At 42.5% G+C, this 26,582-nt stretch overlaps 1 protein-coding gene across 4 annotated transcripts in view; it reads right to left on the bottom strand.

The window, feature by feature from the left end:
• LRP1B (LDL receptor related protein 1B) overlaps nt 1–26,582 on the bottom strand; it is a 1,445,580-nt gene that overhangs the window by 50,322 nt on the left and 1,368,676 nt on the right. For all 4 annotated transcript variants that reach the window (XM_083153866.1, XM_083153869.1, XM_083153867.1 and 1 more), the window contains 8 exons: nt 26,323–26,564; nt 24,446–24,669; nt 19,793–19,899; nt 15,000–15,116; nt 12,318–12,491; nt 11,541–11,666; nt 9,177–9,341; nt 1,003–1,164 (listed from right to left, as the gene is read on the bottom strand). In XM_083153866.1, coding sequence (XP_083009992.1) covers nt 1,003–1,164; nt 9,177–9,341; nt 11,541–11,666; nt 12,318–12,491; nt 15,000–15,116; nt 19,793–19,899; nt 24,446–24,669; nt 26,323–26,564 — 1,317 coding nt within the window. The remainder of the gene's footprint in view (nt 1–1,002; nt 1,165–9,176; nt 9,342–11,540; nt 11,667–12,317; nt 12,492–14,999; nt 15,117–19,792; nt 19,900–24,445; nt 24,670–26,322; nt 26,565–26,582) is intronic.

Raw genomic sequence — 26,582 nt, 5'->3', positions numbered from 1 at the left:
ATACTCCAAAGCAGAACGGCAACAGGGGGTACCAAAATTACCTTATTCTCTGGGCCCTGAAGTTCAAAGGGCCCCAGAGTTTAGAAGGACACAAAACATGTCTGCAGCACCTACATTTGACTACTTATTAACTGTGCTGGCTGCCAATGGACAACTAGGTTAAAATATCAAAGTCAGTCAGGGCCTCCACTGGGCCAGCTCTACTATTAGGCAGGTTTAGGCAGCTGTCTTGGACAGGGGTGTGCGCAAGTCTGCCTATTACAAAATAAAGGATGTCTATGAGGAAGACACACTTAATGCAGGTGGCGGCTATGGAGCTTCTAAGACGCCACCTCCACACTTTCACTCGATGAGCTGGAAGGTTGATACTGGTGTCCATGTGGGGTTGGGGGGGGGGGGTGGAGCACTATGATAAAGTTTTGCATTGGTTGCCAAGAAGGTCCATTGCTCCTGGCTTCCTAATTACCATGGTTACCTCCACCTGTCTACACAGTGCACTGCAACGAATGCATTAAATGAAAAGTAATACTCGCGGGGCTTGCTGCGCTCGCGACGCTTCGGGCTCGGTGGCTCGCTGAGCTCACCACACTATATAAAATCAACTCCACTCCGACGTGGATAGTGGGGTTGTGAAAAGGTCGGAGGACGCGTACCGCCGCCGCTCGCCACGCTTCGGGTTGGCGTTCATACTGGGGGTGGCATGGGGGTGCATTTAACATTGTAAGCACCCATTAGGGTGCTTATAAGCCCCCATTAGGGTGCTTATACAATTTAAAACCGTATAGGGGGCTTATACAATTTTAAATCGCATCGGTGTGCATCGGGTGTATGGCATGCAATGCGATGCGATTAAAAGTCGTGCGACTTAATATCGGGGGCGCGGAGATAATACACAAGTACCGTTTTTTTACAATAAAACTCTGTTCTCTTTTGCATTATCTGTTTTCCGAGGACATTATTATAGTCATATAGCCAGTAACTAATGTAGGATTGATTACTTACGGTACTGACATCTGTCGCCTGTATATTCATTAAGGCAGTGACATAGAGGTTGATTGCCAGCTGATATGCTACATGAGCCCCCATTTTGACAAATATTGTCGCAGACCTTTCTACCACAGGTAGGACCTGTGTACCCCAGTGCGCAACTGCAGGTTGGTTTTCCTGTGAAAGAAGAATTGCGTCATTAAATAAAATACAAATGACAATTACGAGTCATTGCAGTCTTCCGGGATGTACTGTAGCTATAAGATTCCATGTTAATTTTTTATAAACTTAGCCTTCTTTTCATACAAATGACTTTAATGTATACGTACTTAATGTGCCAACTCATCCCTCTCAGCAATAAGCCACCTCTGAATATATAAGTATAAGATTGTTGTAAGTCTCCTGACCTTTCCACAATTATATTAACAGAATTCCCAGTACAAATTTTGACGACAGATTTTCATGTCATGCATATTTTGTTATCTGGGTCAGCACCATTCAGCTTAATATAAAAAGCTAATAGGCACCAATTGCAATGGTAGAACTACTGTACAAGACAATTTCATATCATAAAACCATGCACAGCGGTATAATGGAAGAGACTTCTGTACCTTATACTTGTCACATAAAAATAACATTATTTGTTTTTACAATCCCATCATTGTACTGCTTGCCACCTTTGTAGCAATTAATTAACAATATCCTTTGTATTATCGCTGATTCTAAGATTGATTAAGTTACTAAAGCTGTACATAATTTAGAACAAAAAAGGATTTTTTTTTTTATTCCGGCGTTCTGCGACGGTAAAACTCATTCCAGAGACGGTAATAATGTTACTGCTCATTACTGATGAAATCTTATTAATTTGGTTTGCGCAAGAAGTTTCTTGACTAAATCTAAAGTTTTAATTATGTCTCTCAGATGTGTGCTTTTAATTAACTGATGACATTTTCCTGGTTCAATTATTGTAGTTCAATACATCTGTCATAAACTTATAAATTTTAATTAAAGCTGCCCCAAACTCTAGCTGCGTAATGTCCATCTAGGAGTTTGCCAAAGGCTTAATGGATAGCAAACCAACAATAAGGGACTTACCAGTGGGATTTGTTGAACAGTTTAACATTTGGGTGGATTTAATGAGCTCTTTATACATACAATATCGCTCTCAGATTTAGTAATCTCAAACTGTATGTAATACATGTAGTACAGGGCAGATGTAAGTCTAGCTGCACCAAGGTGCACGTAGTGGCATCAATGATTTTGCGGCTATAATCAGAATCAGAATCACTTTATTGGCCATGTACTGTATACTCTCGTATACTAGGAATTTTTTGTGGATACAGTGCAGCTTCAACTATGGTACAAGAGGGATAACAGGACATACATACATACATTGCATCAGTTGTGCATACAAATGTCAATTCACATGTTATGATTTGCAAGGTTAAACAGAGCAGTTAGGTGTTTAGATGAGCAGTATCTTAGAGTATATTGTTCAATAGTTGAATAGCTATCGGGAAAAAGCTTTTTGCGGTTCTTGACGACTTGACAGGGATGGACCTGAAGCATCTACCTGATGGGAGAATATCAAACAAGTTATGGCCAGGGTGGAGTTTGTCCGCCACAATCTTCCCAGGTGGCTTCTTGACCCTGCTTAAGTATTGTTCCCTTACAGGGGGAGGTCCATCCCAATAATCTTCTCTGCTGTCCTCACCACTCTTTGCAGGCTTCATTTGTAATAGAGGAGCATAGAATGGAGTCCATGATAGCAGTGTAAAAGAGCTGCAGCAGCTCCTGCGGAATGTCAGCACATGATTACGTAGTTAAAAAGTAGTTAAGGCTGAATAAAGACGTATGTCCATCAAGTTCAACCTTTGGTTAGAGTGAATGATCTATTTGCTACATCCCTTTATATAAATTGTGTGTTCTGATTTAATTTTAGAGAAATGATTGTTGTTGTACCCCTGGATGTTTTTACCCAATTTGCAATTTGTACAATCTTATTTTAAATTAATTTATTGTGTCTGCCGATATGACCTCTCCAGGAAGAGAGTTCCACAATTTAACTGCCCTGACCATAACAAAGTTTTCCTTGTTCGGGATGAGGGAGTTTGCATTCTCATGCTCCCATTCGCAGGTACATTTGCTGTGATATTTATTTCTTTGATGCATGTGTACTGCAGGAAAGCTGACCACATATTCAACTGTACAACTAGTAATATGACCATTAATGCATCAATTATTGTTAATTGATGCAGAACTGCGCAAAAAGGATAAAATGCACCAATATACGGTATGTACTAGGACAGATGCTGAGAGTGTACTTACAATCTACTAACAACCCAAACTCAGGATTTGAGCAATGGTCAGGTCAAGCAGAAAGGGAACAGGTCATCCCCCACAGAGGACAATATCCAATGAATAACTCAAAAGGCTTCAGTGGGGGACCAAGATGGTAGGATTATTATGCATATCGGAAAACTCATACTAATAACATTTCTGGCAGGTAACAGAAAGCCAAAAAGGTTACAGAATTCTGCACCATGACAATTTTTTTTAAAAACAATTAGCAAACACGTGTCTGATGAAAGCTTTGAGTCTATTAAAAAAGTACTGAGTGCTACTTTAGTATCCAAATCATTACAGTTTCTTATATAGCACACACATATTCCGCAGTCCTTTACAGAGCATATATTTGAACTTTCACATCAGTCCCTGTCCCAATGGAGATTACAATCTATATTCCCTACAACATGTTCATGCTCAAACAGACATTCTAGGGTTAATTTATTGGGAGCCAATTAACCTACTAGTATATTTTTCAAAGAAAACCGGAGGAAACCCACACATGTATGGGGAGAATATACAAACTCTGCACAGTTAGAGCCATAGTGGGGATTGAACCCATGACCTCAGTGCTGTGAGGCATTACACCATCCGCACTGCTCCAATTGCTCTAGTGTGCAGACAACTGATTAGTTATCTTCATGATCTCTATCACTGCCAAGTCTGACTCAGCAATACTAATGCGAATACATCGAAGGGAAGGAGCAGATTATAATCGGATACCCATAGGGAAGGATTGGAGTAAGAGGAACAAATTGAATCTGAAGGTGGCTAAGGTTCTCGTTGTCAACCTGGAAATATTTAGTGTTTTCAGAGCTTGATTAATTTGGTCACCATACAATAGTACGGGGACAGTGGGCCAGATCATGATGACTGATTGGTAAACAGATGCCTATGATATCTTATGCATTACCTTTATAATGAATAACCCTGATACTTAATTTCTAAAAATGTAGGTAAAAAGGTTTTTCTAATCTACATTTGTAGAAATTAAGGGATGCATCATTCAAAAGTCAGAAATATAGAAAAATTGGCAAAATGACAGTACATTGATATTTAGCTACCATAGCAGAGAGAAGTGCCACCACTAACTTCAGTTATAGATGGAAATAAAGAATTGTAGTAGCAAAATACTGTACTATGAGCAAGTGTTAGTGTAAATACAGTATACATATGATTCTTGCAAAAACTACTATATTGTGTTAGATGTTTCCAAAAAATTTTTATACTATGTGTAAATACAGAACCTCTACTTTCACTTAAAGACACTTAGAAAACGTCCTGTGTTACTGTCTGCTAATGCTCCTGAAAGTAAGAAGGCACTCCTTAATATTTTATTGACAGTTAATGTCAATGAAAACTACATACTGGTTCAATACCCAAAATTGATATCTCCGTTGTGTAGAAGTTCACTTTAAAGAGATGTATGGGTTCAGATTGACTTGGTTCTTAATGCCAAAAGTAACACAAGTTTAGATTTATCTGGATTTTTCTTATTAACTATACAAAACGTGACATCCGAGAGCCAAAAAGATGCTGTTGAGTTCCGAGTAAATTCAAACTCACACATTTCTACTTTCTACTGTTTTTGGATTTACCAAGAACTAAATCATGTTTCTTACCTTCTTCAATAAACTGATACTCTGAGATATTAACTTTTGCATACCTTACTATATTAGTGACTTAAAAACAAGATAAATGGCCATTAAATCATATGTTCAATCACATCCTTAATGTAAATAAATTCCCTTGTACCTGCATGAAAATCTGGATTTGTAAAAATAGGACTGTTACAGGATATGATCTGCTGGAGTCCTGAAATTAACCTCTGCATAAAGCACAGGCCGGTTCATCTTGGGTACATTATCTTTTAAAAAGAACTTGAAGCTTCTGGGAAAACAATTTTCACAGCTCCCAGCATCAACTAGCAGACCATGGCCCTTATTCTGATTGACGCGTACTTTACCGCATACTTTTGGATCGCGTCTTTACGGCGTCTGCGCATGCGTGGAGAACGCAACGCGCATGTGCCACGCCTTGACTCCGTACCTGTTCGGCCAAATCCCGTACAAAACTGTTCCCCGCAATCAGTCGGGAAATATGGGCGTATTATGGGCGTCATGCGGAATGACACATGGGCGTAGTTTCAAAGTGGGCAAAACGGGGCGGAAACATGGGCGGACACGGGGGAGTACACTTATGTTGGGGGGCGTACATTCGGATAGCACTCCGAATGCACGCGATCAAAAAGGGAAGAAATGTGCGGTGTCCACAAGTGTACTATTGCTTTGCGGACACCACTCGTTCATGCGGTAGGCGAACGTACGCCTAATGACTACAAGCATTAACACCTGAACCCAATAGAATCGACTCCTTTACTCATTACTCACTAATAGGACGCTTGTCAGTGCTTTAATTGAAACCATTGCACTTCAATTGCTGTAAGGGTTAATGTGTGCAATGCATGTGTTAGGCATGCTTGTAAGGATATATTGGCATCTAATTGATTACAATTCCAAATAAGCAGTTTTTTATGAGGATAGGTAATTGAATAAGTGGGTCATGTGATGTATTGCAGAAGATACATAATAGTGGGTTGTTTGGCGTAAATACTCCGCTTACGTGCGGTAGCACCGCTTGGCTCCCGTTCGGATGCGGTATTCCCGAGCATACTCTGTAATACTCTGTAATACCGTGCAGAATCTGAGTGTTTCTCCCGCACACGCATGGTTTGTATGTCGTCCGTAAACACGCCCTGTTCTTAAAGAGTGAGTCCGTCCGAATGCGGAGGACCCGTGGGCGTTTCTACGGACGATGGCCGCACGCGGCAGAACACCGTGGCGTGCGGACCGCACCGTAAGAATGCGGGAATATCCGCACCGATCAGAATAAGGGCCCATGTATGTACGGAGACTGAAATATATTCTTCTGTTCTCATTATTCACTGACAAATTGTGGCCTGACAGGATTATAATCTTGTTCACCTTCAGGCTCTTTATATTCAGGTGCCAGAGGGGTTTCAGAAAGTGAATAATTATGTTTACTTATCTAACACAAACTGATTTTCATTATAAAATTCAGTCTCTTCTTCATTGCACCAATCATGGTCTAGGATGTGTCAATGTTTAAGTCTGACTATAAACATACTTGTGTTGACTGTAATAATTTCATAGCATGTTTGCTGAATCAATTTAATATTACAGCAAAGGTCAATGTACTGTACTGTGAAGATTTAGGAATTATTTTCAAGAACACAGTTTAAATCTGTATTAAAAATGTTGGGATGTGGTCCACGGGTCTACCGTAATAAGGTTGACAGTCAATTGGTCGACTACTATTGGTTGACAGGCTATAGGTCAACACATGATAAAGGTTGACATACAATAAGTCGACATGGTCAAACGGTCAACACAAACAATAGGTTGACATGGAAAAGGTCGACGTGAAAAAAGGTTGACAAGAGTGTTTTTTACTTTTTTTGAAAAAAAGGGTGTTTTTATCATACATTACCATCCACGTCGACATAGAGTTAGATTATAATAGTGTGCAGAGCGTAGAGAGGCACCATGCCCGAAGCAAGTTGAATGAAGCAAGCCATGCAAGATTTTAAATCTGAGTTCTGTACTAAGGGAAGGCCTGAATTTCGACTTAGGAGCTCATTGTAGTTGTCACACAATTCTGCGAAATTCAGAGCGTTGCGTGTGCTTTAAACGCCGCTCCACACAGACACTGCCCCCACTCGCACGCCGATTTCCCCCAGGGGAGGAAATCATTCGATGGTCGCCGACCATCAAATGTTTTCTAATGTTCTCGCATATCTAAGACACTATCTGGTGTCTTAGATTTGCAGCTACCTTGTATGCAGTGTATCCGGTGATGTCAGCTGCCCGTCCCCGGCACCCGCATCATTGTCGAATCACCATGAGAACGCCCAGCATTTTTATGGGAACGACCATGGAACACTAGGTGTTCCCATGGATGCAGCCTATCGCTGCCGCCCATCACCCCCTGCCCGCACTGCTAGGTGTGAATTGGACGGTAAATAAGCAATTTGCCCCAAGCATCCTTTCGCACTGAGCGGCTGCACATGTGCATAAATGCTTATGTGCATAAGCTAAACATTGCTTCCCCATGCGAATGCATAAGGGAGCGATGAAATCAGAATGACCGCGTTGGTTCGACTCAGAAACCCAAAAGGAATCCTGGAAGGGTAACTGGGGGAATGGGGACCCCCCAACAAAGGGGTTCCCCAGGCTTAACCCTTCCAGGGTTTGACCAAAAAATCGCACATGTCCAATAATATTGCTATTGGTGGAAGAAGAAGTCTCCCCATGGCAGAAAAAGTCTCCCATTGTCCTGGAGACAAACCACATTGCAACACTTCTGGTTAAATCTGCAGTGTCATCAACATCTCCTGGTGCTTTTGCCGCCCAGTAATCTACTGGGAGCTTCCCGAGCTGGCATGGGTGGAGGAAGCAGAGGCATTAATCCTGCAGGCATTATCGGGAACCCCCGGAGACAGTACACAGCCAGCAGGCAGAAACAGAAGGACCTGAATGCCCCTGCTGGTGAGATGTGCTCCATCAGACTGGAACGCACGTGCATCCTCTTCCGGGGGCTGGCAGTTGGCAATCTGACCGCCAGACCCCCGCTAGATGAGCCATGCTCCATCTGTACAGATGTGTCCCTTTATATCCTTACTGCACAGTGCAGAATAGCACACTCCCACTATGCCGTAGACTTCAATGGGATCCTGTGTGTACATGCGCCCAACTCCTCAATTTTTTTCTCTCAGAAGAATTTGGATCTATGATGTAGGCAGGAGCAGACCCTACTGTTCGCCCTGCTTCTTGTCCCCATCAAAGCTCTGCTTCTGGTTTGTGACAAAATGGTTCCAAAGTAATACATATTGGTGCTTTAACTTTCAATTTCATCAGCCACATAGATGTGAAAGGTTACTCAGGCCAAACCCCACTACGGGAAGGAAAGGTCTCACTTGACCACCCCTACCCTGTGTGGGATCAACCTTGTGCGGAATCTCCAAAAAAACTACTTTCTAGATGTGAAAGGCAGCAGAGCCACCAGGGTTCCCTACAATGCAGAAGATAAGTGTCCTACCAGAGAGATCACTATTTTTAGGGATTGGGTCTTGTGGTTTAAAGGAACTTTGGTTGTAAATTCAAGAAATTGGTAGTGCATACAATGACATGATTCAATACACTCCTACACTGCAGTCTCACTTTAATCTCTTGACATGAAATTTCAGGGTCCTGGAGCAGCAGTAAAATAAGACACATGACATATCACTTGCTCAACAACACAGTCTAGAATCTTGTGGACCATGAAGTAGCATTAATAATGCATTATTCATGATGCAAAGTTGCTGTCTGTTTGTGATTCATATGCCTGTCATAATTTGTCACCAGTGTGTTGTGCAGTAGTAAAAAAAAACTCCCCACCACCTGTTATCCTACTTCCTTCAAACACATTTGCTCCTTATATGCATCTGGAGCCTAAGACACTTACACAGATTGCTAGATTGTGCACAAAGCTTCACAGACATTAAGAAATTCTATTTTTAACAATCCTATGTCCAACCCGGTGAAGAGGAAAAAAGCATGATAGAAAGGCTGCTGCTTTTGGAAGGCATTAAGTCAAGTTTTCAATTATTTATCTTAAACATTTGTTCTGTATGGCATGCAGGAAAGAAATACTATAGGCATATCATTAGGAAGTAATTTGTATTAATACTTAGTAGAGAGATAAGGCTATGCATTTGGAAACAACTAGTAAACCGAATATTAGGCTTGAAGAACAAGTCATGTTTGATCATAAATATTTACCTAGAGCAGACGCTGTACATGTCCCTCCATTCAGGCAGTAATTACTGCAGTGGTTCATTTCGCATCTTTCTCCAGAGAAGCTGGGCCAGCAGTGGCATCTTAGATCACCTTTCTCATTTATAATACATCTGCCTCCATTTTCACAAGTCAGTTTGCATAAGTCGTCTGCATTGTAACAGAGAACGATGAAATCAAGTTCCAAAAAAAGACAGGACCCATCAGTGTAGTAAGGGAAAAACAGTGGTAAATAATGTTTGTATTCCCTTACATGACCGGGAAATTGGATGCAATTTATCTCCTGAAAAGGACATTTTCGAGTCTCAAATTTTCTTTTTTTGTGTGCCTAGGACACATAGTCAAACTTGTGTTACACAAGGTCTTCATTTTCACAAGTCAGTTTGCATAAGTCGTCTGCATTGTAACAGAGAACAATGAAATCAAGTTCCAGAAAAAGACAGGACCCATCAGTGTAGTAAGGGAAAAACAGTGGTAAATAATGTTTGTATTCCCTTACATGACCGGGAAATTGGATGCAATTTATCTCCTGAAAAGGACATTTTCGAGTCTCAAATTTTCTTTTTTTGTGTGCCTAGGACACATATAGTCAAACTTGTGTTACACAAGGTCTTCAACAGAATGCTTAGTGTAGTAATCTATACCACAGGTTCTCAATCTCGGTCCTCAGGACCCCGCACAGTGCATGTTTTGCAGGTCTCCTAACAGAACCAAAATTGAAATAGTTAGCTCCGCCTGTGGATCTTTTCAAATGTGCCAGTGTGTAATGAATACACTTGTGCACCAGCCGAGTGACCTGGAAAACGTGAGGGATCCTGAGGACCACTGATCTATATGGCATAGTTGCTAGTTTTAAAAAATGTACTCCAGGAAATACTGGAGAGCAGGCACAGATAGGAGTATAGGATATAAGGCCTAATTCAGCATGGCTTGCCATGCTTCGGGCTCGGTGGCTCACTGCGCTCGCCACACTTTATAAATTCAACTCCGCACCGACGTGGATACTGTGGGTATGACGTGGATAGTGGGGATATTAAGCATTGTGTATTTTTAGGGCTCAATACACCACTACGTAAAACGTGTAGAAAACGTGAACTGTTGGTAGCTCTCGAGGACTGGAGTTGGCTACCACTGGTGTATGCAGTTCTGTGTCTTGAGATTTCAAAAGAACTTTAGTCAGAGATTACAGTTCACAACCACTATGTCTACCTATGCACTGCACATCTGTCAGGGCCGCCAATAAGGTTCTGTGGGTACAGCTGTCCCAGGCCCCGGCCCCTGGAAGGGCCTGGGCAGCTCATTTTTCCCACCACAAACCCCTTCCGACTGCCTCCGCTGCTCTCCTCTTCTGCTGAGCTGCAGCCCGGAGGTCCCGGAGTGCAGGCTTCAACTCAGTATGCCGGCAGCCAATTAAAATGCTGCACCAGCTTTTGAGCGAATCAGAGCTCGCGTAACGGCAGCCAATCAGAGCAGCTGCCGGTACGTGAGCTCTGATTGCCTCACAAGCCGGTGCTGCATTTTAATTGGCCTCTGGCATCCTGAGTTGAAGAAGCCTGCACTCCAGGACCTCTGGGCTGCAGCTCAGCAGAAGAGTAGATAGGGGGAGCAACAGCCAGGTTTCAGTAAGTCAAGTGAGGAAGGGGGGGGGGTGCAGGACCCAGACTGAAAATTAGTCCTAGGCCCCAAAAATCCTGATGGCAGCCCTGACATCTGTTATTATTAAACACCCCTCATATTAGAAATCAAAGTAGAGATCTGTGTTGAGTAAAACTGATCTGTACTTCTCCAATTTAATCAATCTGAATTAACCTTCACATTACCCAAAAGTTGACATGCTGAATACATTCAGGCACTTCAGACTGGTACGTACTGTTGGTACGATCATTTAATAAATGTAATCTCTACAATCAGAAAGCCCATTTCTCCACTTACCCTTGCCTTCTGGACAGCCAAAATGTAAAATAACAAGTTCAATAGAAACTTAAAAGCTGTGCAGCAAGTAATTTCAACCCATGATTAACTTAAAATACAGAGGCAGAACTCTGGGAGGCAATGGAGTCATCTGCCGCCGGGCTCCTGCTCTCAAGGGGGCACCTCACCACCACTTCCAGTTTAAATCCAATAATTGAAATCCATCAAAATTGCTTCTGTGGCTGAGTTCTGAAATATATATGTGTTCTCCCTCCCTTTCTGTATATACATACAGTATATAATATATATTTCATAACAGACTATATATATTTTGAATAACGTTGTGGGGGGGGGGGGGGGGGGTACCAATATTCATCTTGCCTCCGGGCAACTGGGACAAACTTACGCCACTGTTAAAATATAATAATTAGCTCTAACCTGCATAATTTTGGTCTGAGCATGTCCCATTAACTAGAGCTTTCCCTTCTGAACATACGCAAGATGCTCCAGTGGGGTTTAGCAGACAGATGAACTCGCACTTTAAATCCAAACATGGATTAGGCACTGTTAGGAGGAGACAAAAAGAGAAGTTCACTTGAGAGTCAGAACTCTTTCCAAATTGGAAATATTGCAACTTGTTTAATAATGTTTAGTATCAATTGGTGACAGTTAATTGCAGCATAGATCACAGGAAAATATAACCAGTGGCAGTTTTTACCTATGGGCTGCAGGGCTGCAGCCCCTCCAAGTAAAAATTGCCACTGTTCTCTGTGGGACTGCTCTGGCTTTACTGTGACTTGCAGTGACTTCCTATTGGAAGTCTGACCTGCCAGTCTCCCAAGGCAGTCCAATTGGGAGGTGTCCCCTCCCATACTGTGCATACAGTATACGCCAGACCTGGGACCTGCCTGAATATGCCTCTGTAGGCTGCTGCAAAAGCAGCCCATAGAGGCTGTGAGCCAGTGGCAGGAACCAAGACCTGTGGTAGGGAGCGGCAGCGGCGGGGACCGGGACCAGGAGCATGAAGGCAGTGGAAGGGGGCCTGCATTGCGGCAGCCCCCCTCCTTCACAGATGTATTAGCCGCCGCTGGATATAACTTTACACACACAGATGTGTCTTAATGTGCCATCATTATTTCTTAGGTTAGCATTTCCCCATAGGCATAATCCAATCTAACATTAAATTATGTATTTGTGTTATACTTTATTACTCACGGTGCGGCTGCTTGTAGTGATGTGCGATTAAGACACTTTTTGCTTTTTCCACATTTAAGTTAAGATATTCCATAGCACCATTCCCAAACTTCTGTATCCTAAAAGCACCATTTTTAAGACCAGCTCCATAAATATAATCCTCGAATATGTCTATTCTGTGAGGGTACATCAGTCCTTTGGGAAACAAGGAAAAATAAGTCAGCCAACAAGCTGTTTATTAGGAGCATAAAACCAGACGGGGCTCTGACCAGAGTATGATGTATGTGGATGTTTGTTAAAATGTTTTACAACTCAGCTGTCAGTCTATTTTGTTTTATACCATCCATAACAACAAGCTGCATCAGACAGTGAGACCTCCAAGGTTCCGGCTTATACTTTCCTGCCCAAGACAAGCTCAACAGTGCAACAAAATAGCAAGCAACACTTTTATCAAAGTTTACAAGTAAAACAATGACATGCTTAAATATAACTTCAAAACAGTTATTAACAAGGTCATTAACAATTGCACGCCTCTGACTCTTTTTAACCAGATGTTTGTTTTTACACTATTATGTGGATTATAAAGGTAATGGAAGGGAGGAATTCAATCGTTTTTAGGCACACAGCGGACCTATCCCATTGCTATGCATTTCTGGCGTGAGTTTTGTAAGTGCCCATCATTTCTGCTCAAACCTCCTAAAATGGCAAGCAGAAATGTGCAAAAATCCTGGCATTTACAAGCATTTTCAGTAGCCTGCCTCTCTGATATGTCATCCTGGATGTCTGAGCACTCTCTGAATGCTCAATATGGACAAAACTGGACTCATTATCTTTCCCCCACCCAGAGCCACACCCTCTACTAATATCTCTATCACTGTTAACAACACCATCATCTCCCCCGTTCCCCAACTCCGCAGCCTGGTTGTCACTCTTAACTCCTCTGTCTCCTTTGCACCCCACATCCAAGCTCTGGCCCATTCTTGTCGGTTCCAGTTACACAACTTTGCATGCATCAGGCCTTTTCTCTCACAGAGTGCAACTAAGCTTATCATCCACTCACTGGTCATCTCATAGTTTGACTACTGCAATGTTCTCCTCACTGGCCTCGCTCGATCCCAACTGGCTCCTCCCCAATCTGTCCTCAACTCTGCAGCCAGGCTTATCTTCCTCTTCCGATGCTCTACAACTGCCACTCCAATTCAACAAAATCGGCACTGGCTCCCATTCCCCTACAGAATCCTCTTCAAACACCTCACACTCACATACAGGGCCATCTCTATTTCCATTGCTCCATATATCTCTAACCTTATCAACGTTCATATACCCTCCCGCCCTCTACGGTCGGCCAACGACTGTCATCTCTCCTCCACCCTGATCACTGCTTCCCATGCTAGAGTTCAGGACTTTGCCCGTGCTGCACCCCTTCAGTGGAACACACTACCTCGCTCCATTAGACTCTCCCCGACCCTTCAAAGCTTCAAACGGGCACTGAAAACTCACCTGTTCATCAAAGCATACCATTCCGCTGCATAAACTAGTCCTGAGGCTGGTTCTCCGACCCCCTGCCTGCTTACATCCTATCACTCCACCGCCCACTTGCTTGCACCTCATGTAATCTGTCTGTCTCCCCTTCCTACTAGATTGTAAGATCCTCAGAGCAGGGCCCTTTTCTCTCCTGTTGTCAAAGCCCTCTTCTCTTCACATTTCACTCACAGCTCTCCTATACTCAGTGACCATCTTTTTCCGCATATACTCATCCCCATCATTGGCCATAAAGCCTCTAGTAGTATGTTGAGTGAGTCCTCACTACTTATATTTAAGCTGTAATGTATATTGAACTGTGGCGCTCTTTACCTGTACTCTATTTTTGTTATTTATTCAATGTAATACTAAGTTGTGTCTCCCTGTACTGTTCCTTTGTACTGCGCTGCAAAACACTTGTGGCACCTTATCAATAAAATTATAATAATATTAATAAGTTCTCAAAATGGGCAAAACCATGCGCACTGCAGGTGGGGCAGATGTAACTTGTGCAGAGAGCGTTAAATTTGGGTGGGGTGTGTTGAAATCTAAATTGCAGTGTAAAAATAATGCAGCCAGTATTTTCCCTGCACAGAAACAAAATAACTTACCCAAATCTAACTCTCTCTATACATATTACATCTGCCCCACCTGCAGTGCACATGGTTTTGCTCATTTTGAGAACAAATTTGTACTGCGATCAGATCTGAACAAGGGCCAATGTCGCAAGAAAGGGGGGAGCAGATTTCACAGTACTCCGGCTTGCCTGATGGCTCCAGCTGCAAAAGATGGTGACGTTGATTGTGACCCCCCGCTCCCTTTTCAGTGGATATCGCAGCAAATAAAGATGGTTTTGGAGTAAACGCTTGGCCATGCCCACTAGTACATAATATTTCCTAATCACTGTGCAGGTTCACATGATCATACATGGGGGAAATTGACTAAGATTGGAGTTCTACTTCACAAGGGATGTTGCTATCGGCAACCAATCAGATGATATTATCTTCTAGAAGGTGCTAAATAAATTAGAAGTAGATTCTGATTGGTTTCCCATAGCAACATCTTATGTGAAATAGAACTCCCATCTTAGTAAATTTCCCTCATGAACTTTATTGTGCTTGTGCTTTTTTATTTACAGACAGGTATATTTTACCCAATTGGAATAACACTGTGCATATTTACCTTGTTTACTATTCAGGACCATAATTAGATCAGAGCCGTCTAGCTTGCTTGATCCAATGACGGACAGTTCAAAGTCAGCCCAGTAGAGACGCTGACTAAAATGGTCAACGACGAGACCTAAGTGGAAACATTCAAGGAGTTTCTGCAAACTTTGTTTATACCACATGAAATCAACATAATTATTCGGAACGCAAACAATTTAAAAAGAGAAGAAATGTATTCCAGGTCACAGCAGGTTATCAGTAATCCGTTAAGTTATGCACAGTTCTGTACACGCAGCTGCATCGGTAAAACTTGTTGAGCAGTAAGTTGCATTTGTTTTATTTTTCTGTTCTGAAAGAATTTTTCTTTTGATCTGCTTGAAAAACCGGTATAGGCAGGCTCTTAATAATAAAACACAAGCTGTTTGTATTCCGTACGATTTCTACATTGCAGGCAGAATGGCGCAGTGTGAAGCTGAGTGTTCAGAAACGTAAGGCTGACATACTTCCTAATAATGGTTTTATCTCAAATAAAGTCTTGCGGATCAACTTACAGCCTGCCGTGGCTCCAGAAAACAAAACATTCTAAGTTACATATATTCCAGGCAATAAACGAACATGAAAAACATTTTTGTTTTTGTTTAACTTGGCAGCAGATACAGTAAGAACAAATTAAATTCTCCCATCCTGACAGTTTCGTTTACATATCAATGATTTGTTTCTTTAAAGAATTTTCGATTTATAGACTGCCACTAAAACTTGGGCATATTTATCAAGGGGAAAAAAAGCTTTATTGCGGATAAAAACATATTTTCTTTACTTGCCCAGTATCAAGGGGTTACAGGACTATCACCTATAGTAAGGCTCAACTTTGCAAGACTAAAGGTCCTTACACAATGTTCGATTTTGCCCAGCTTGTATGGACAGCGATGATGGGGAAAATCACTGGGCTGAAAATTGCTCAGTGCATACACACTGGCCCTTATTCTGGTTGACTCGCAAGGGTGCGAATTCCGCGGCTTTGCGAGTCCACCAAAGGCCACCCGCACGGCCGCTCGCCTCTCCCCCCGAACCCCTGCAGGCATGGGAATGGATGATTCATGAATCAGAATACCCCTCACTGAGCGATTTTCCCCCTTGCCAATTATTTTTTTCCAGGGGTGTGTGGATTTCCATAGCAGGACAGGCCACCCGTGGCCAATGATGATGTGGGAGTGTGCATCAGCGCTCACCTCTTGCCCGCACACACAGGGCGGCTTTTCGACGAAACTGAGCTGCTTTCAGCTCAAAATCACCCAGTGAGTATGGGCCTTAAGGGCCAGATGTATCAATCTTCAAAAAGTTATAAAATGGAGAGTGATAAAGAACCAGCCAATCAGCTCCAACCTGTCATTTCTCAAACCCAGCCTGTAACACTGCAGTTAGGATGATTGGCTGTCTGTTTATCACTGTTCATTTTATCATTTTTTGAAGCTTGATAATTCTGGCCCTAAACCTTATTACATGTAAGCTACACTACTTGTGACACCACAGGATGGTGAAAACATGTCAAATTTAATCATGTAAAAAAATTGTGTTTTAAAATGTAAATTGTTTAATTTTATATTGCTAGAATTGAACACCCCTTTGTTCTGTTATTTAACATGGGGGAAATTCAGTTGACATCGAACTTGCTGTTTAAATGCCAGCAACAGCGCCCTGGTTTTGCACTCTTCGCCTAGCCAGCTTAATGACAGATTTTTACAATAGTGCTCACTAAGCTATGGGACCACGCAGTGGCGTAAATAAGGCTCCGCAGCCCCAGCGATGGCGGGGGGGAGCCGGTGCCACAGGGACGCAGGAGCCCCGCTGATGCTTGCAATGCACACTGCTGCGGCAGCCCACAGCTTGATCTGATAGATGGGAGGGGAGGGGACTCACCTTCCTGTTTCATTAACCCCGGCAGGCATCCTGTCAGCCTGAGCCGGGGCCGGGCTCCCTCGCACACCGGTGCCGCTGATCAGGTGTCCGGCGCGCACAGGCAGCCCCTAATGCATGCCCTGCACCACCCACAACTATAAACAGGACCACCGCAGTGTCATGAGTGCTGGCTCTCATGGATGCTGCTGCTCACCCGCCCGGCGGATCCCCCCCCCCACATCCCTCCACATAACGCCGGTGGGAATGGAGTCTGCACTGCAAGCTCCATATGCGGGTGCGTGCGGTGTGAACAAGCTGTGCCTCATTGTGCAAATACGTCCACCTGTGCTTGCTCTCTTTCCTTGGGCCACCTGTACTGGGCTGCCTGGGCTGGTGGGGGAAGAGAAAGGGCTGCAGCCGAGGAGAAAATGCCTCTCCACAGCCCCAACATGTAAGTTGAATTTAAAGCAACTATTAGTAGCAGGCAGGCACAGCACTAGGTTTGGCTGCCTGACTAAATTGAGTTGGGTGTGTGTGTGTTTTTGGACAGTGCATAGCTACTGTAGCTGGAAAGTATGAAGAGGGTTTACATTTTTAACCTTCATGGTTGTGTGACATGTATAGGCCATGTTAGAAGCCTATTTGTAACTATACACCCCCCCAGCCTAAACTTAAATATACACCCCCTGTAGCCTACCCCTACCTATACATCCCCATCCCCACAGCCTAGCCCTATCTATACACCCCCCACCACCCCCGCCACCTAATTTAAGGTGCCCATGCACGCTGTGATAGCAGCGTGCTTTGCGATGCGTTATGAGCTGGATCGCAGCGCATGCGTTTTGCATGTGATTTGCGTGCGATCCGCGGGTAGTACAAAAAGTATGTGCAGCACATACTTTTTGTACTGTGCGATGCGATGCCCACGGAAGCACACATCGCATAGCACGCTGCTATAGTAGCGTGTATGGGCACCTTAACTATACATCCCCCACACCCTCAGCCTAACTAACTATACACCCCCACAGCCTAACTCTAACTACATCCCCCTGAAGCCCAACCTTAACTATACACCCCGCACCCCCACAGCCTAACTGACTATACACCCCTCCTGTAACCCAACCCTTACTATACACCCCCCCCACAGCCTATAACGCCAGCCATTCACCACCCACCTGCAGCTTATAACCCTAATCACACACACACACCCCGCAGCCTATAACCCTAACCATACACACACACACCCTGCAGCCTATAACCCTAACTATACACACACCCCGCAGCCTATAACCCTAACCATACCCACACATCCTACAGCCTTTAACCCCAATCATACACACACATACACCCTCCACAGCTTTATACAGTATAATGTGTTAGGGGGGGATGCAGTTTAAATCCCGGCGGTCGGGATCCCGGCGTTCAAAATCCCGACGCCAGAATCCCGAACGCCGAAATCCCGACACTTTCTCCCCCAGTGGGTGTCCACGACACCCTCGGAGGGAGAATAAATTAGTTTGCCGAGAGTAGCGAGGCACCGGGCCCGCTGCGTGGCGAGCGCAGCAAGCCCGCAAGGGGGGGCAATACACGTCCCCCCCTTTTCGGGATTTCGGCGTTCGGGATTCCGGCGTCGGGATTTTGAACGCCGGGATCCAGACCGCCGGCTTTTCATGCCGAATCCATTAGGGGAATTACAGTGTTGTGTGTATTCTATAAGTGGCATTATGGTGTGTGGTGCATAGTGTAAGGTACATTGTTAGTGTTAGTGGCAAGTCAGTATGTATTGTATAGTGTAAGTGGCATAAAGATGAGTTGCATAATGTACTGGGGGGGGGGGGAATATTTTGGCTGGGGGGAGCAAAATTTATAGTTACGCCACTGGGACCACGAACACTTCTGTGCAAAATCATGCTACCAAGCAGTGAGGCTATTGTTGCGCTGATATGGTTGGACATACGGATTTGTCCTCAAAAAAATGTTATATTAAGTAATGTTAATATCATTTGAGTTTATTGAACTCCTTATGCTGTGTCATTTAAACATTTCAACATTTATAAAGTGATTTAGCTTAGAATATTATTGAGACTTCACCTGTTTGAAAACCTACTCAGTTAAGTAAGTCTGTACTATGTAATTATTCTTTATATTTCTGTGTCTGTGGTTGTTCCTTCTATTTTGAGTTCAATGAATATGCGAGATAAACCTAGGTTTTAGTGGAATTGAAACATTCATTGATAACAGCTGGAAAGTTCTACCTTACTAACAAACTGCTGGGTGTTCACATCATACAAAGAATAAGTCCGTGAATCTGTAATTAAGATGTAGACAAAAATACTGACTGAGGATTCATAGTATTTATAGTCTAATGAACCATTAGTGCTACTGTAGTTTCACATTGCAAATGTGCGTTCAACCCGTTTTTGTAAACGCGTCTTAAAACGGGTCAAAAGCCAGTTAAAACCCCTTTCATATTGCATGTTGTAAACGGTATATTGCAGTTTCAATACCGTTTTTGTACCTTTCAGATTCAACCCGTTTCACCCATAGAAAGCCATACAATGTCATTTTAAATGTTGATTTCCTGCATGTGGGCAGGGATCATGCAGGGAGATAACCTATCACCCTTGTGTGGTTGTCATTTGTAGCAAACACCGTTTCTGAGCTGTTCAGACTGCAGGAAAAATGACTCAGAAACGTGTAGGATCCTGCATTTAACACGTTTTAAAATACAGGTATTCTGTAACTAGTAGACTGACAATGTAGCTTTCACACTGCAGCTGTTCCCGTTTTAAAACAGTAAAAAAACGGCAACGTACCGAGTTAAAGCTGCAATGTGAAAGGGGTAGTAGTGGCTGCATATTTTTCTAATTCACAGTCATTGAATTGTATAGCACTGGAGAATAGGAGGGATACCTGTTGGTCTCTGCAAGTTTTTTTGCACTATAATTCTTCTTAACGTGCCATCCATGGCAGCTTCTTCTATATGTGAGCGATCTCCAATGACTGTCCAGTACATCATCCTGACATCAGCAAAAGATGACACAAGAGAAAATAAACAGATACAAATGAAGAAGCAGTTATTACTAAACAAACTGGATAACACAGCTCAACAAAAACATGCTAACCTGCCAAGTATATTCAAATTCATTTAGGATATTTTGGGAAGCATCAATTATTGGGGACCCAATTTAGGTCGACATGCATTGGTTGACCACTAAAGGTCGACAATGAAAAAGATCGACATGTCTAAGGTTGACAGGGTTGGAAGGTTGACACAAGTATTATGTCAACAATGGGTGGGCCGATTTTTTTTCTTCCGAATGTCAATGGAGTCGACATGGACACCGTCCATGTGTACCTCGTCCCCTCGCTATATTATTCTCCAGCCCTAGTGGATGACAGGGTATGAAATACTACCTGTCGGCACACGTCGGCTAAATAAAAACGTGAAAAACTCATGTCGACCTTTTGACTGTCAAACTTACCATTGTCAACCTAATGCTTGTGTCAACCTTCCATCCATCAACCTTAGCCCTGTTGACCTATTTCATGTGTCGGCCAAAGAACTGTCGACCCAATGCATGTCGACCAAAAATAGGGCCGATCTAGTGACCATATCCCATTTTGGGTGGCTGAATTCAATTATGAAAGTACAGTAAGTATCTAGTTCTTGAGATAATGGATAGCATTAATAGGGAATGTAGCCATAACGCAGGGCTGGGCAACACCGGCCCTCCAGATGTTGATTAACTACACATCCCAGCATGCCTTGCATCAGTTTCAGCATGGCCACATAGCAAAACTAATGCAAAGCATCCTGGGATGTGTAGTTCATTAACATCTGGCCGGTGTTGCCCAGCCCTGTCATAACGTTTGCATATAGAAATGTGCTGGAACATTCTCTGTGCAACCTACAAATATTCTAGCTGTTTACTATGCAATCAGTCCAGTATATTTCCCCTCCATATGTAAGTGATCATCACTATCAGTTGGCAGTTGAGCAGTTTATGTTGACTATTGGGTTTTTCTTGATTCAAGTCCGTGTATTCAAGCCAATCTAGCAAAACCATTGTCATATGGTCAACGCCACAAAATTTCCCTAAAATGACTGGCAGTATAAATGAGTTTTGCCCAGTGTAATGTAAAGCCTTATATAAAGCATGCAGAATAGATCTGCAATAGAGACTTTTTAACTCATACAAAGTATTTTTTTCCTATTTACATTGTAGGAGCTACAGTTACTTTGTGCCTCTAATAATGGGTGTGGCTAAAATGCAGCTGTTGGGACCAGAGGGCATTAACCCTTTTAGTGCCAAGCGAATTTGTCAAAATAGGTATAAAAATTGGCAAGCAAACCTTTTTATTCATCATAATGACCTGTAAGGTATACCTAATATAGGAAATATCATCTATTTTGACACAAAAAAAATGATTTGAAGTTATATAACAAATGTGAGGGAAGCTGGCATTTTTAGAGGATATTTTGCGCATCTGTCACAGAGATGTTGGCACTCAAAGTGTTAATATTAATATTAACAATGATTTTCTGGCAGCAGGTTATTGAACTTTCTTCCTGAAAATCCAGAGTTAATGGAATGCTAAATTGTATTGCAGTGCAACAGATCAAATTCATTTTCGAGTGTCCTGTTAACAAGAGACCTTAAAACCTGCAGTCTTCCTGTCTCTGACTATCCATGTCCAAAGTAGCTAGAATATCTGTATCAGTTGGTCAGATATGCCTCAAGGCTGTGGACTACTAAGGTAAGGATAGAGTTGAGTTGTTACAGTGTGAGAAGCACAAAATAGCTGTCTATCCAGTTACAAAGCATTAGGAAACTTTCAGAATTTGGGAATATTGGTTGTACAGACAGGTTCTAAACCAAAATTTAAATGTGAAGTATAACTATCTGCCATACAGGGAACACCACTGACTCTCTCTGACTCTCCCCACACACTGGCTTTCCCCTCCAACTGCGGCTCCTAACAAGCTGCCCCATACCCCCTCAGCCCCACGGAGGTACAACCTTACACTGGCTGACTCCTGTGATGTGCTGAAGGGGTAACAGCCTTTTAGAGCCCTTCTACAGCTGTCCGTGCATAGCAATGATCAAGATGGCACCACTGATGGCTGCCTAGGAACTGTGCTGCTCAGTCATATGTAACCCTGTGTCTGCCCTGTCTTGTCCATTACCCTCCCAGGGTACATCTAGTGCACATCCTGTATGTGTCCTATATCTCCACTGTCCACTGTTTACTTGTTACCTATCTGGCTGTTGCAACCAGTGGCTGATGGCTGCTATGGCGCTGTGCAGCTCGGCTGGTGCCTGTTCCCTGTGTGATAATTGTACTGTCTCTGCTTATATTTTTACCTACCTGGCTGCTGCCACGACCAGTGGCACCGCTGATGGCTGCCTAGGCTCTGTGCAGCTAAGCAAATGTATGCTTCCTTCATCTATAATCCCCAGGGTACATCTATTGTATATCTGTATGTGTTATGTATATCTGTACTGTCACTGTTTAACTGTATTAACTAGCTGTTGCACAGCAATCCAAATCCAATTCCTAGTATATGCAAGTATACCTGGCCAATAAAGCTGATTCTGATTTTGCTCCTGATACAATAGTCAAATATTATTTGTAATTAAGTTTATCAAAACCCAATTTTTTTTTAAATGTGAGCAGAAGGTTAAACTTGATATATGTACAGTAAGTTATATGTGTATGAGGTATCACAGGGAAATATACAGTAAAAATTACTTTCAACTATTTATTAATCACTATTTCCCCATCCTGTATTATTAACTGCACAACCTCCTAATTTGCATCTTTTAAGCTATATGGGTCTGGTTGTATTTGGAATTGTTCATATTTCTCTAAACTAGCCTCAGATAACAAACGTACTGTAATTCTTTAAGACTGCAAGCTTTATTTTTCATTTTTATTTATCATTGTTGGTGTACAATTATGGTGTAAATAATGTAGCAGTGCTTTTTTGTACTTGCATCATTTATATTAAGCCATGGACATGCTCTTTAACTCTACAGGAAAACTGTGTTGCAGTGGACAAATTACACCAAGCCAGGCTATATATATAATTAGCCGCCCTTTTAGCAGCGACGGTCTCTCTCCCATGCACAGGCTGACAGGGCGTCTCGGCGCTCCTGTCAGCCTGTGATTGGGTCCCTGGTGCCAATCGTTCGGCAACCAGGGATGCTGTAACGGCTTCCACCCCCTGCAGGCTTTAGTCAGATGACGACTTCCGCTTTGCGTTTGTCGGGACAATGGGGGGAAGCTGCACATACGCAGCTGGCTTTTATTAGTCTAGGGGGCTGGGCTGATCCTGCTCAGGCGATTGGACATCTGAGCCCTTTTAAGGGTTTCAAGTCAGCACAGTCCCGCCGGTGATAGTTCCAGTGTTAGCAAGCAACTGCCTCTCACACTTTCCTGTAATTGGCTCAGGAGCTTTTAATCTGTGTTTTTTCCCAGTCATACCCCGTTAGCCAGTGTTCACCTTTTGACTGTTCCTAAAGGATCACCGGTACCTTATCCAATCTTAAGACCTGGTGGTACCGGAGTTGGGGCGGACTTAATTGTCCCTTCAAACATGGCTATTGAAGGCAACGCCTTAGCATCTGCAAGTACTAGCCATCCTTTAGGACAGATCAACATAGGCCATGTAGGGTTCGCTGTGGCCATCCTAAACAGCGGTCACAGCTGTGGGGTAACACCCAGAATCATAACATATACTCCCATCCGGTATATGTTGACAGTAGGGTGCTCCATTTAAGGTAATACATAAAGTGTAACGTATATAAATCCAGGTACAGACCGTAATAATCTGAATAGAGGGCACTCACCAGGTTTCTTGATATTTTGAAAAAGTTTAATACATCACCGAAAGAGTCAACATTTTGGACCACAATTGGTCCTTTTTCAAGACACGCAGCACAACAACCAAGCAGAAGTGTAGAGGATAGCATGCTATTCTCTAAACTGCTGCTTGGTTGTTGTGCTGCGTGTCTTGAAAAAGGACCGATTGAGGTCTGAAATGTCAACTCATATATATATTTACTGTATATTATATATAAAATACTGTATATAAAATAAAATATATAAGTACTAAAAAGGTACTAACGAGTCGGGTGGTTAGGGTGGTGAGGGTTACTTATAACATTTTCTACCAATAGGTTTGAAAAAGATATCTTGTGAAAGATTTCATTCATTTACAGTATCTGTGAAAAACTTGCTTGAATCTACTTTACTGAAAGAAAAAATCAGTATTTTCTGATCCACCTGCAAATTGCCTTATTTGACATACAGTAATAGTGCACAGTTTCTCAAAGTCGGCCCTTGGGGCCCCACACAATGCATGTTTTGCAGGTCTCCTCACAGAAACAAGTGAAATAATTAACTCCACCTGTGGATCTTTTAAAATGTGTTAGCCACTAATGAATGCACCTACCGGGTGATCTGGAAAATGTAAACTTTGTGAGGTGGTCCTGAGGACCAAGTCTGAGAACCACTGCAATAGTGTATAGCAGTTAAAAAGTACACAAATTAACTTACCCTTTTTTGGGATTTACAGCAATTGCATAAGGCTCTCCCGCCATGTTGGTGAGCAGACGTGTGCAGTTCGGTCCATCTATTTGGCCAACATTTATGGAATATCTCAGGCTAGTCCAATGAGTGGTGTAGTAACTGAACCAGTGCATACGGGAATGATCCGTCCAGTAGATGTTTCCTGTTACCCAATCCACTGCGATATCCCTAGGTCGTTTAAACTCAGGACACTGGAAGACAAGTGGTTTCATGATAAACTGGTAATGCAGTGTAATAAAGTTCTAGATTTCCGTTTTACATTCATTCCACATATGAATGGGAGGTATATTTCTAATAAGATTCTGCTCAGAAGGCACATCAATTCAGGATGCCAGAGACATTAAAAGTATATGAAATAAAGATCTATCACTCCAATGTTTATAGATAAACAATGCATTTATTAGGTTTACCGCATGGTCAAAGATTAGCCACATATTTGGTGTACCATAGCTTTGCTATTCCTCAGGCTTCGCTGAGTGCGATTGTGTGCATCTGAGTCTCTAAATGTGTAAAGGAAGTGCTACAGTACAATGCAGTGACCATGGGGTTTTTCAATGCCAAGTTCTGCTGCACTTCTCTCAAGAAAACCGAAGGCTGATTAAGCAAAGAGGTGACATAAACAATTGTAGGGTTCTGAGATGCTGTCACTTTAAGTAGCATGGTTGCTAAGGTGATCTGATGAGTGAAGGAATAGCCAACCAGGGACAGGGGAGGAGTTGTAAGACTATGAGTAGGCAGGAAGTCAGGTGATCTGCCTCTTTTGGGAAGTTTTTTATTCAGATTATCATGCACAATCAACCTACCCACTGAGTTGGCTTTAAAAACCATTGCAAACAAAAGCAAAGGTGGCCATGTTGAAATGGGTTCTTCTGGACAGACATAATGTGTGGCTGATCGATAACTGAGTATGCTTTCCAAAATTAAACTGTACCACACATTAAATGATGAGCTCCTGCCAAAGAGCTAAACAGTAGATATGAGTATTTTTCTATAAGCAACAATAGTTTTACATTTAAAATATATATATATTCTTTTCCTAGAAGTAATGTTTCTTATCTACTTGGGTTTGCAGTAATGAACACCTGCTGCAAAATTATTTGACTACAGTATGCATGATATCTAAAAGGGATTACTAAAGTATCTGAGCAAATTCTATATTACAATGAACAAGGGTGTTTTGGTTTTAGCAATATAATATGGGTTTGTAGATACAGGAGTTTATACTTTATTGATGGTATGTTTGGCATGACCCTTGAACTCAGAGAGTGCTGACTGTGCACAGAGGATTCAGAGACCACATGCTGACTCATGGATGCGGAATATCCTATGATCTTCCTTGTGCACTCCCTTCATAGGATTCACTGAACGATACTTAAAATGCATTGCTGGTTATGCTGGGTTTTCAAGCCAAACATACTGCTGGGCAGGAGACAAGTTCTTATACTGTCATTCTGCAATCATAAAGTACAAACCCATTCCTGGGATAATATCCTTTACTAAGCTATCAATATCACATTATTATAGCTACATACACAGCAAACAGAGATGTACAGATGGAGCCTTCTTCAACTAGCATTCTCTGAATGGCCATGGCTCATAAAGGCCTATTGTTCTCAGCTGCAATACAATACATAGAACAATACAGTAGGGGATTAGCAGGGGATTACGTTTGACAGCTCTGGCTCACTTAATCCTATTAAAGGGCTAGATGAGGATGGCTCTATCTGTAATAAGGCAACCGTGATCAGTAAAATTTAACTTAAAATTGGCTTTCCATCAACATATTTTAGACTGTTCCTAAAATGACAAATCCATGACATAGTATCTTAAACTGAATTACTCACAATTAAGCCACTTTTAGTTTCTTTGCCCCCTCTGCCGTGAAAGGTGTTATAGAAAATGCCTCCAGGATTGAACTGTGTACTCCATAAAATCATATTGCCTTGAAGATACATGTCCATCCCAGTGATTCGGGAGTTGTGTGCAATACGTGATATCTGCTGATGCTCCCCAGTGCGTCCAAAGGGATATCTGAAAGCGAGGACCTCAGTATCATTGGCGACGTAGAGTACTTGTTCTTCAGAGTCTGTAATAATACCAAATA

This window comes from Crinia signifera, chromosome 7 (genome assembly GCF_055691185.1).
Source record: "Crinia signifera chromosome 7, ASM5569118v1, whole genome shotgun sequence".
NCBI lineage: Eukaryota > Metazoa > Chordata > Amphibia > Anura > Myobatrachidae > Crinia > Crinia signifera.
This window is presented reverse-complemented; position numbering and strand designations above follow the sequence as displayed.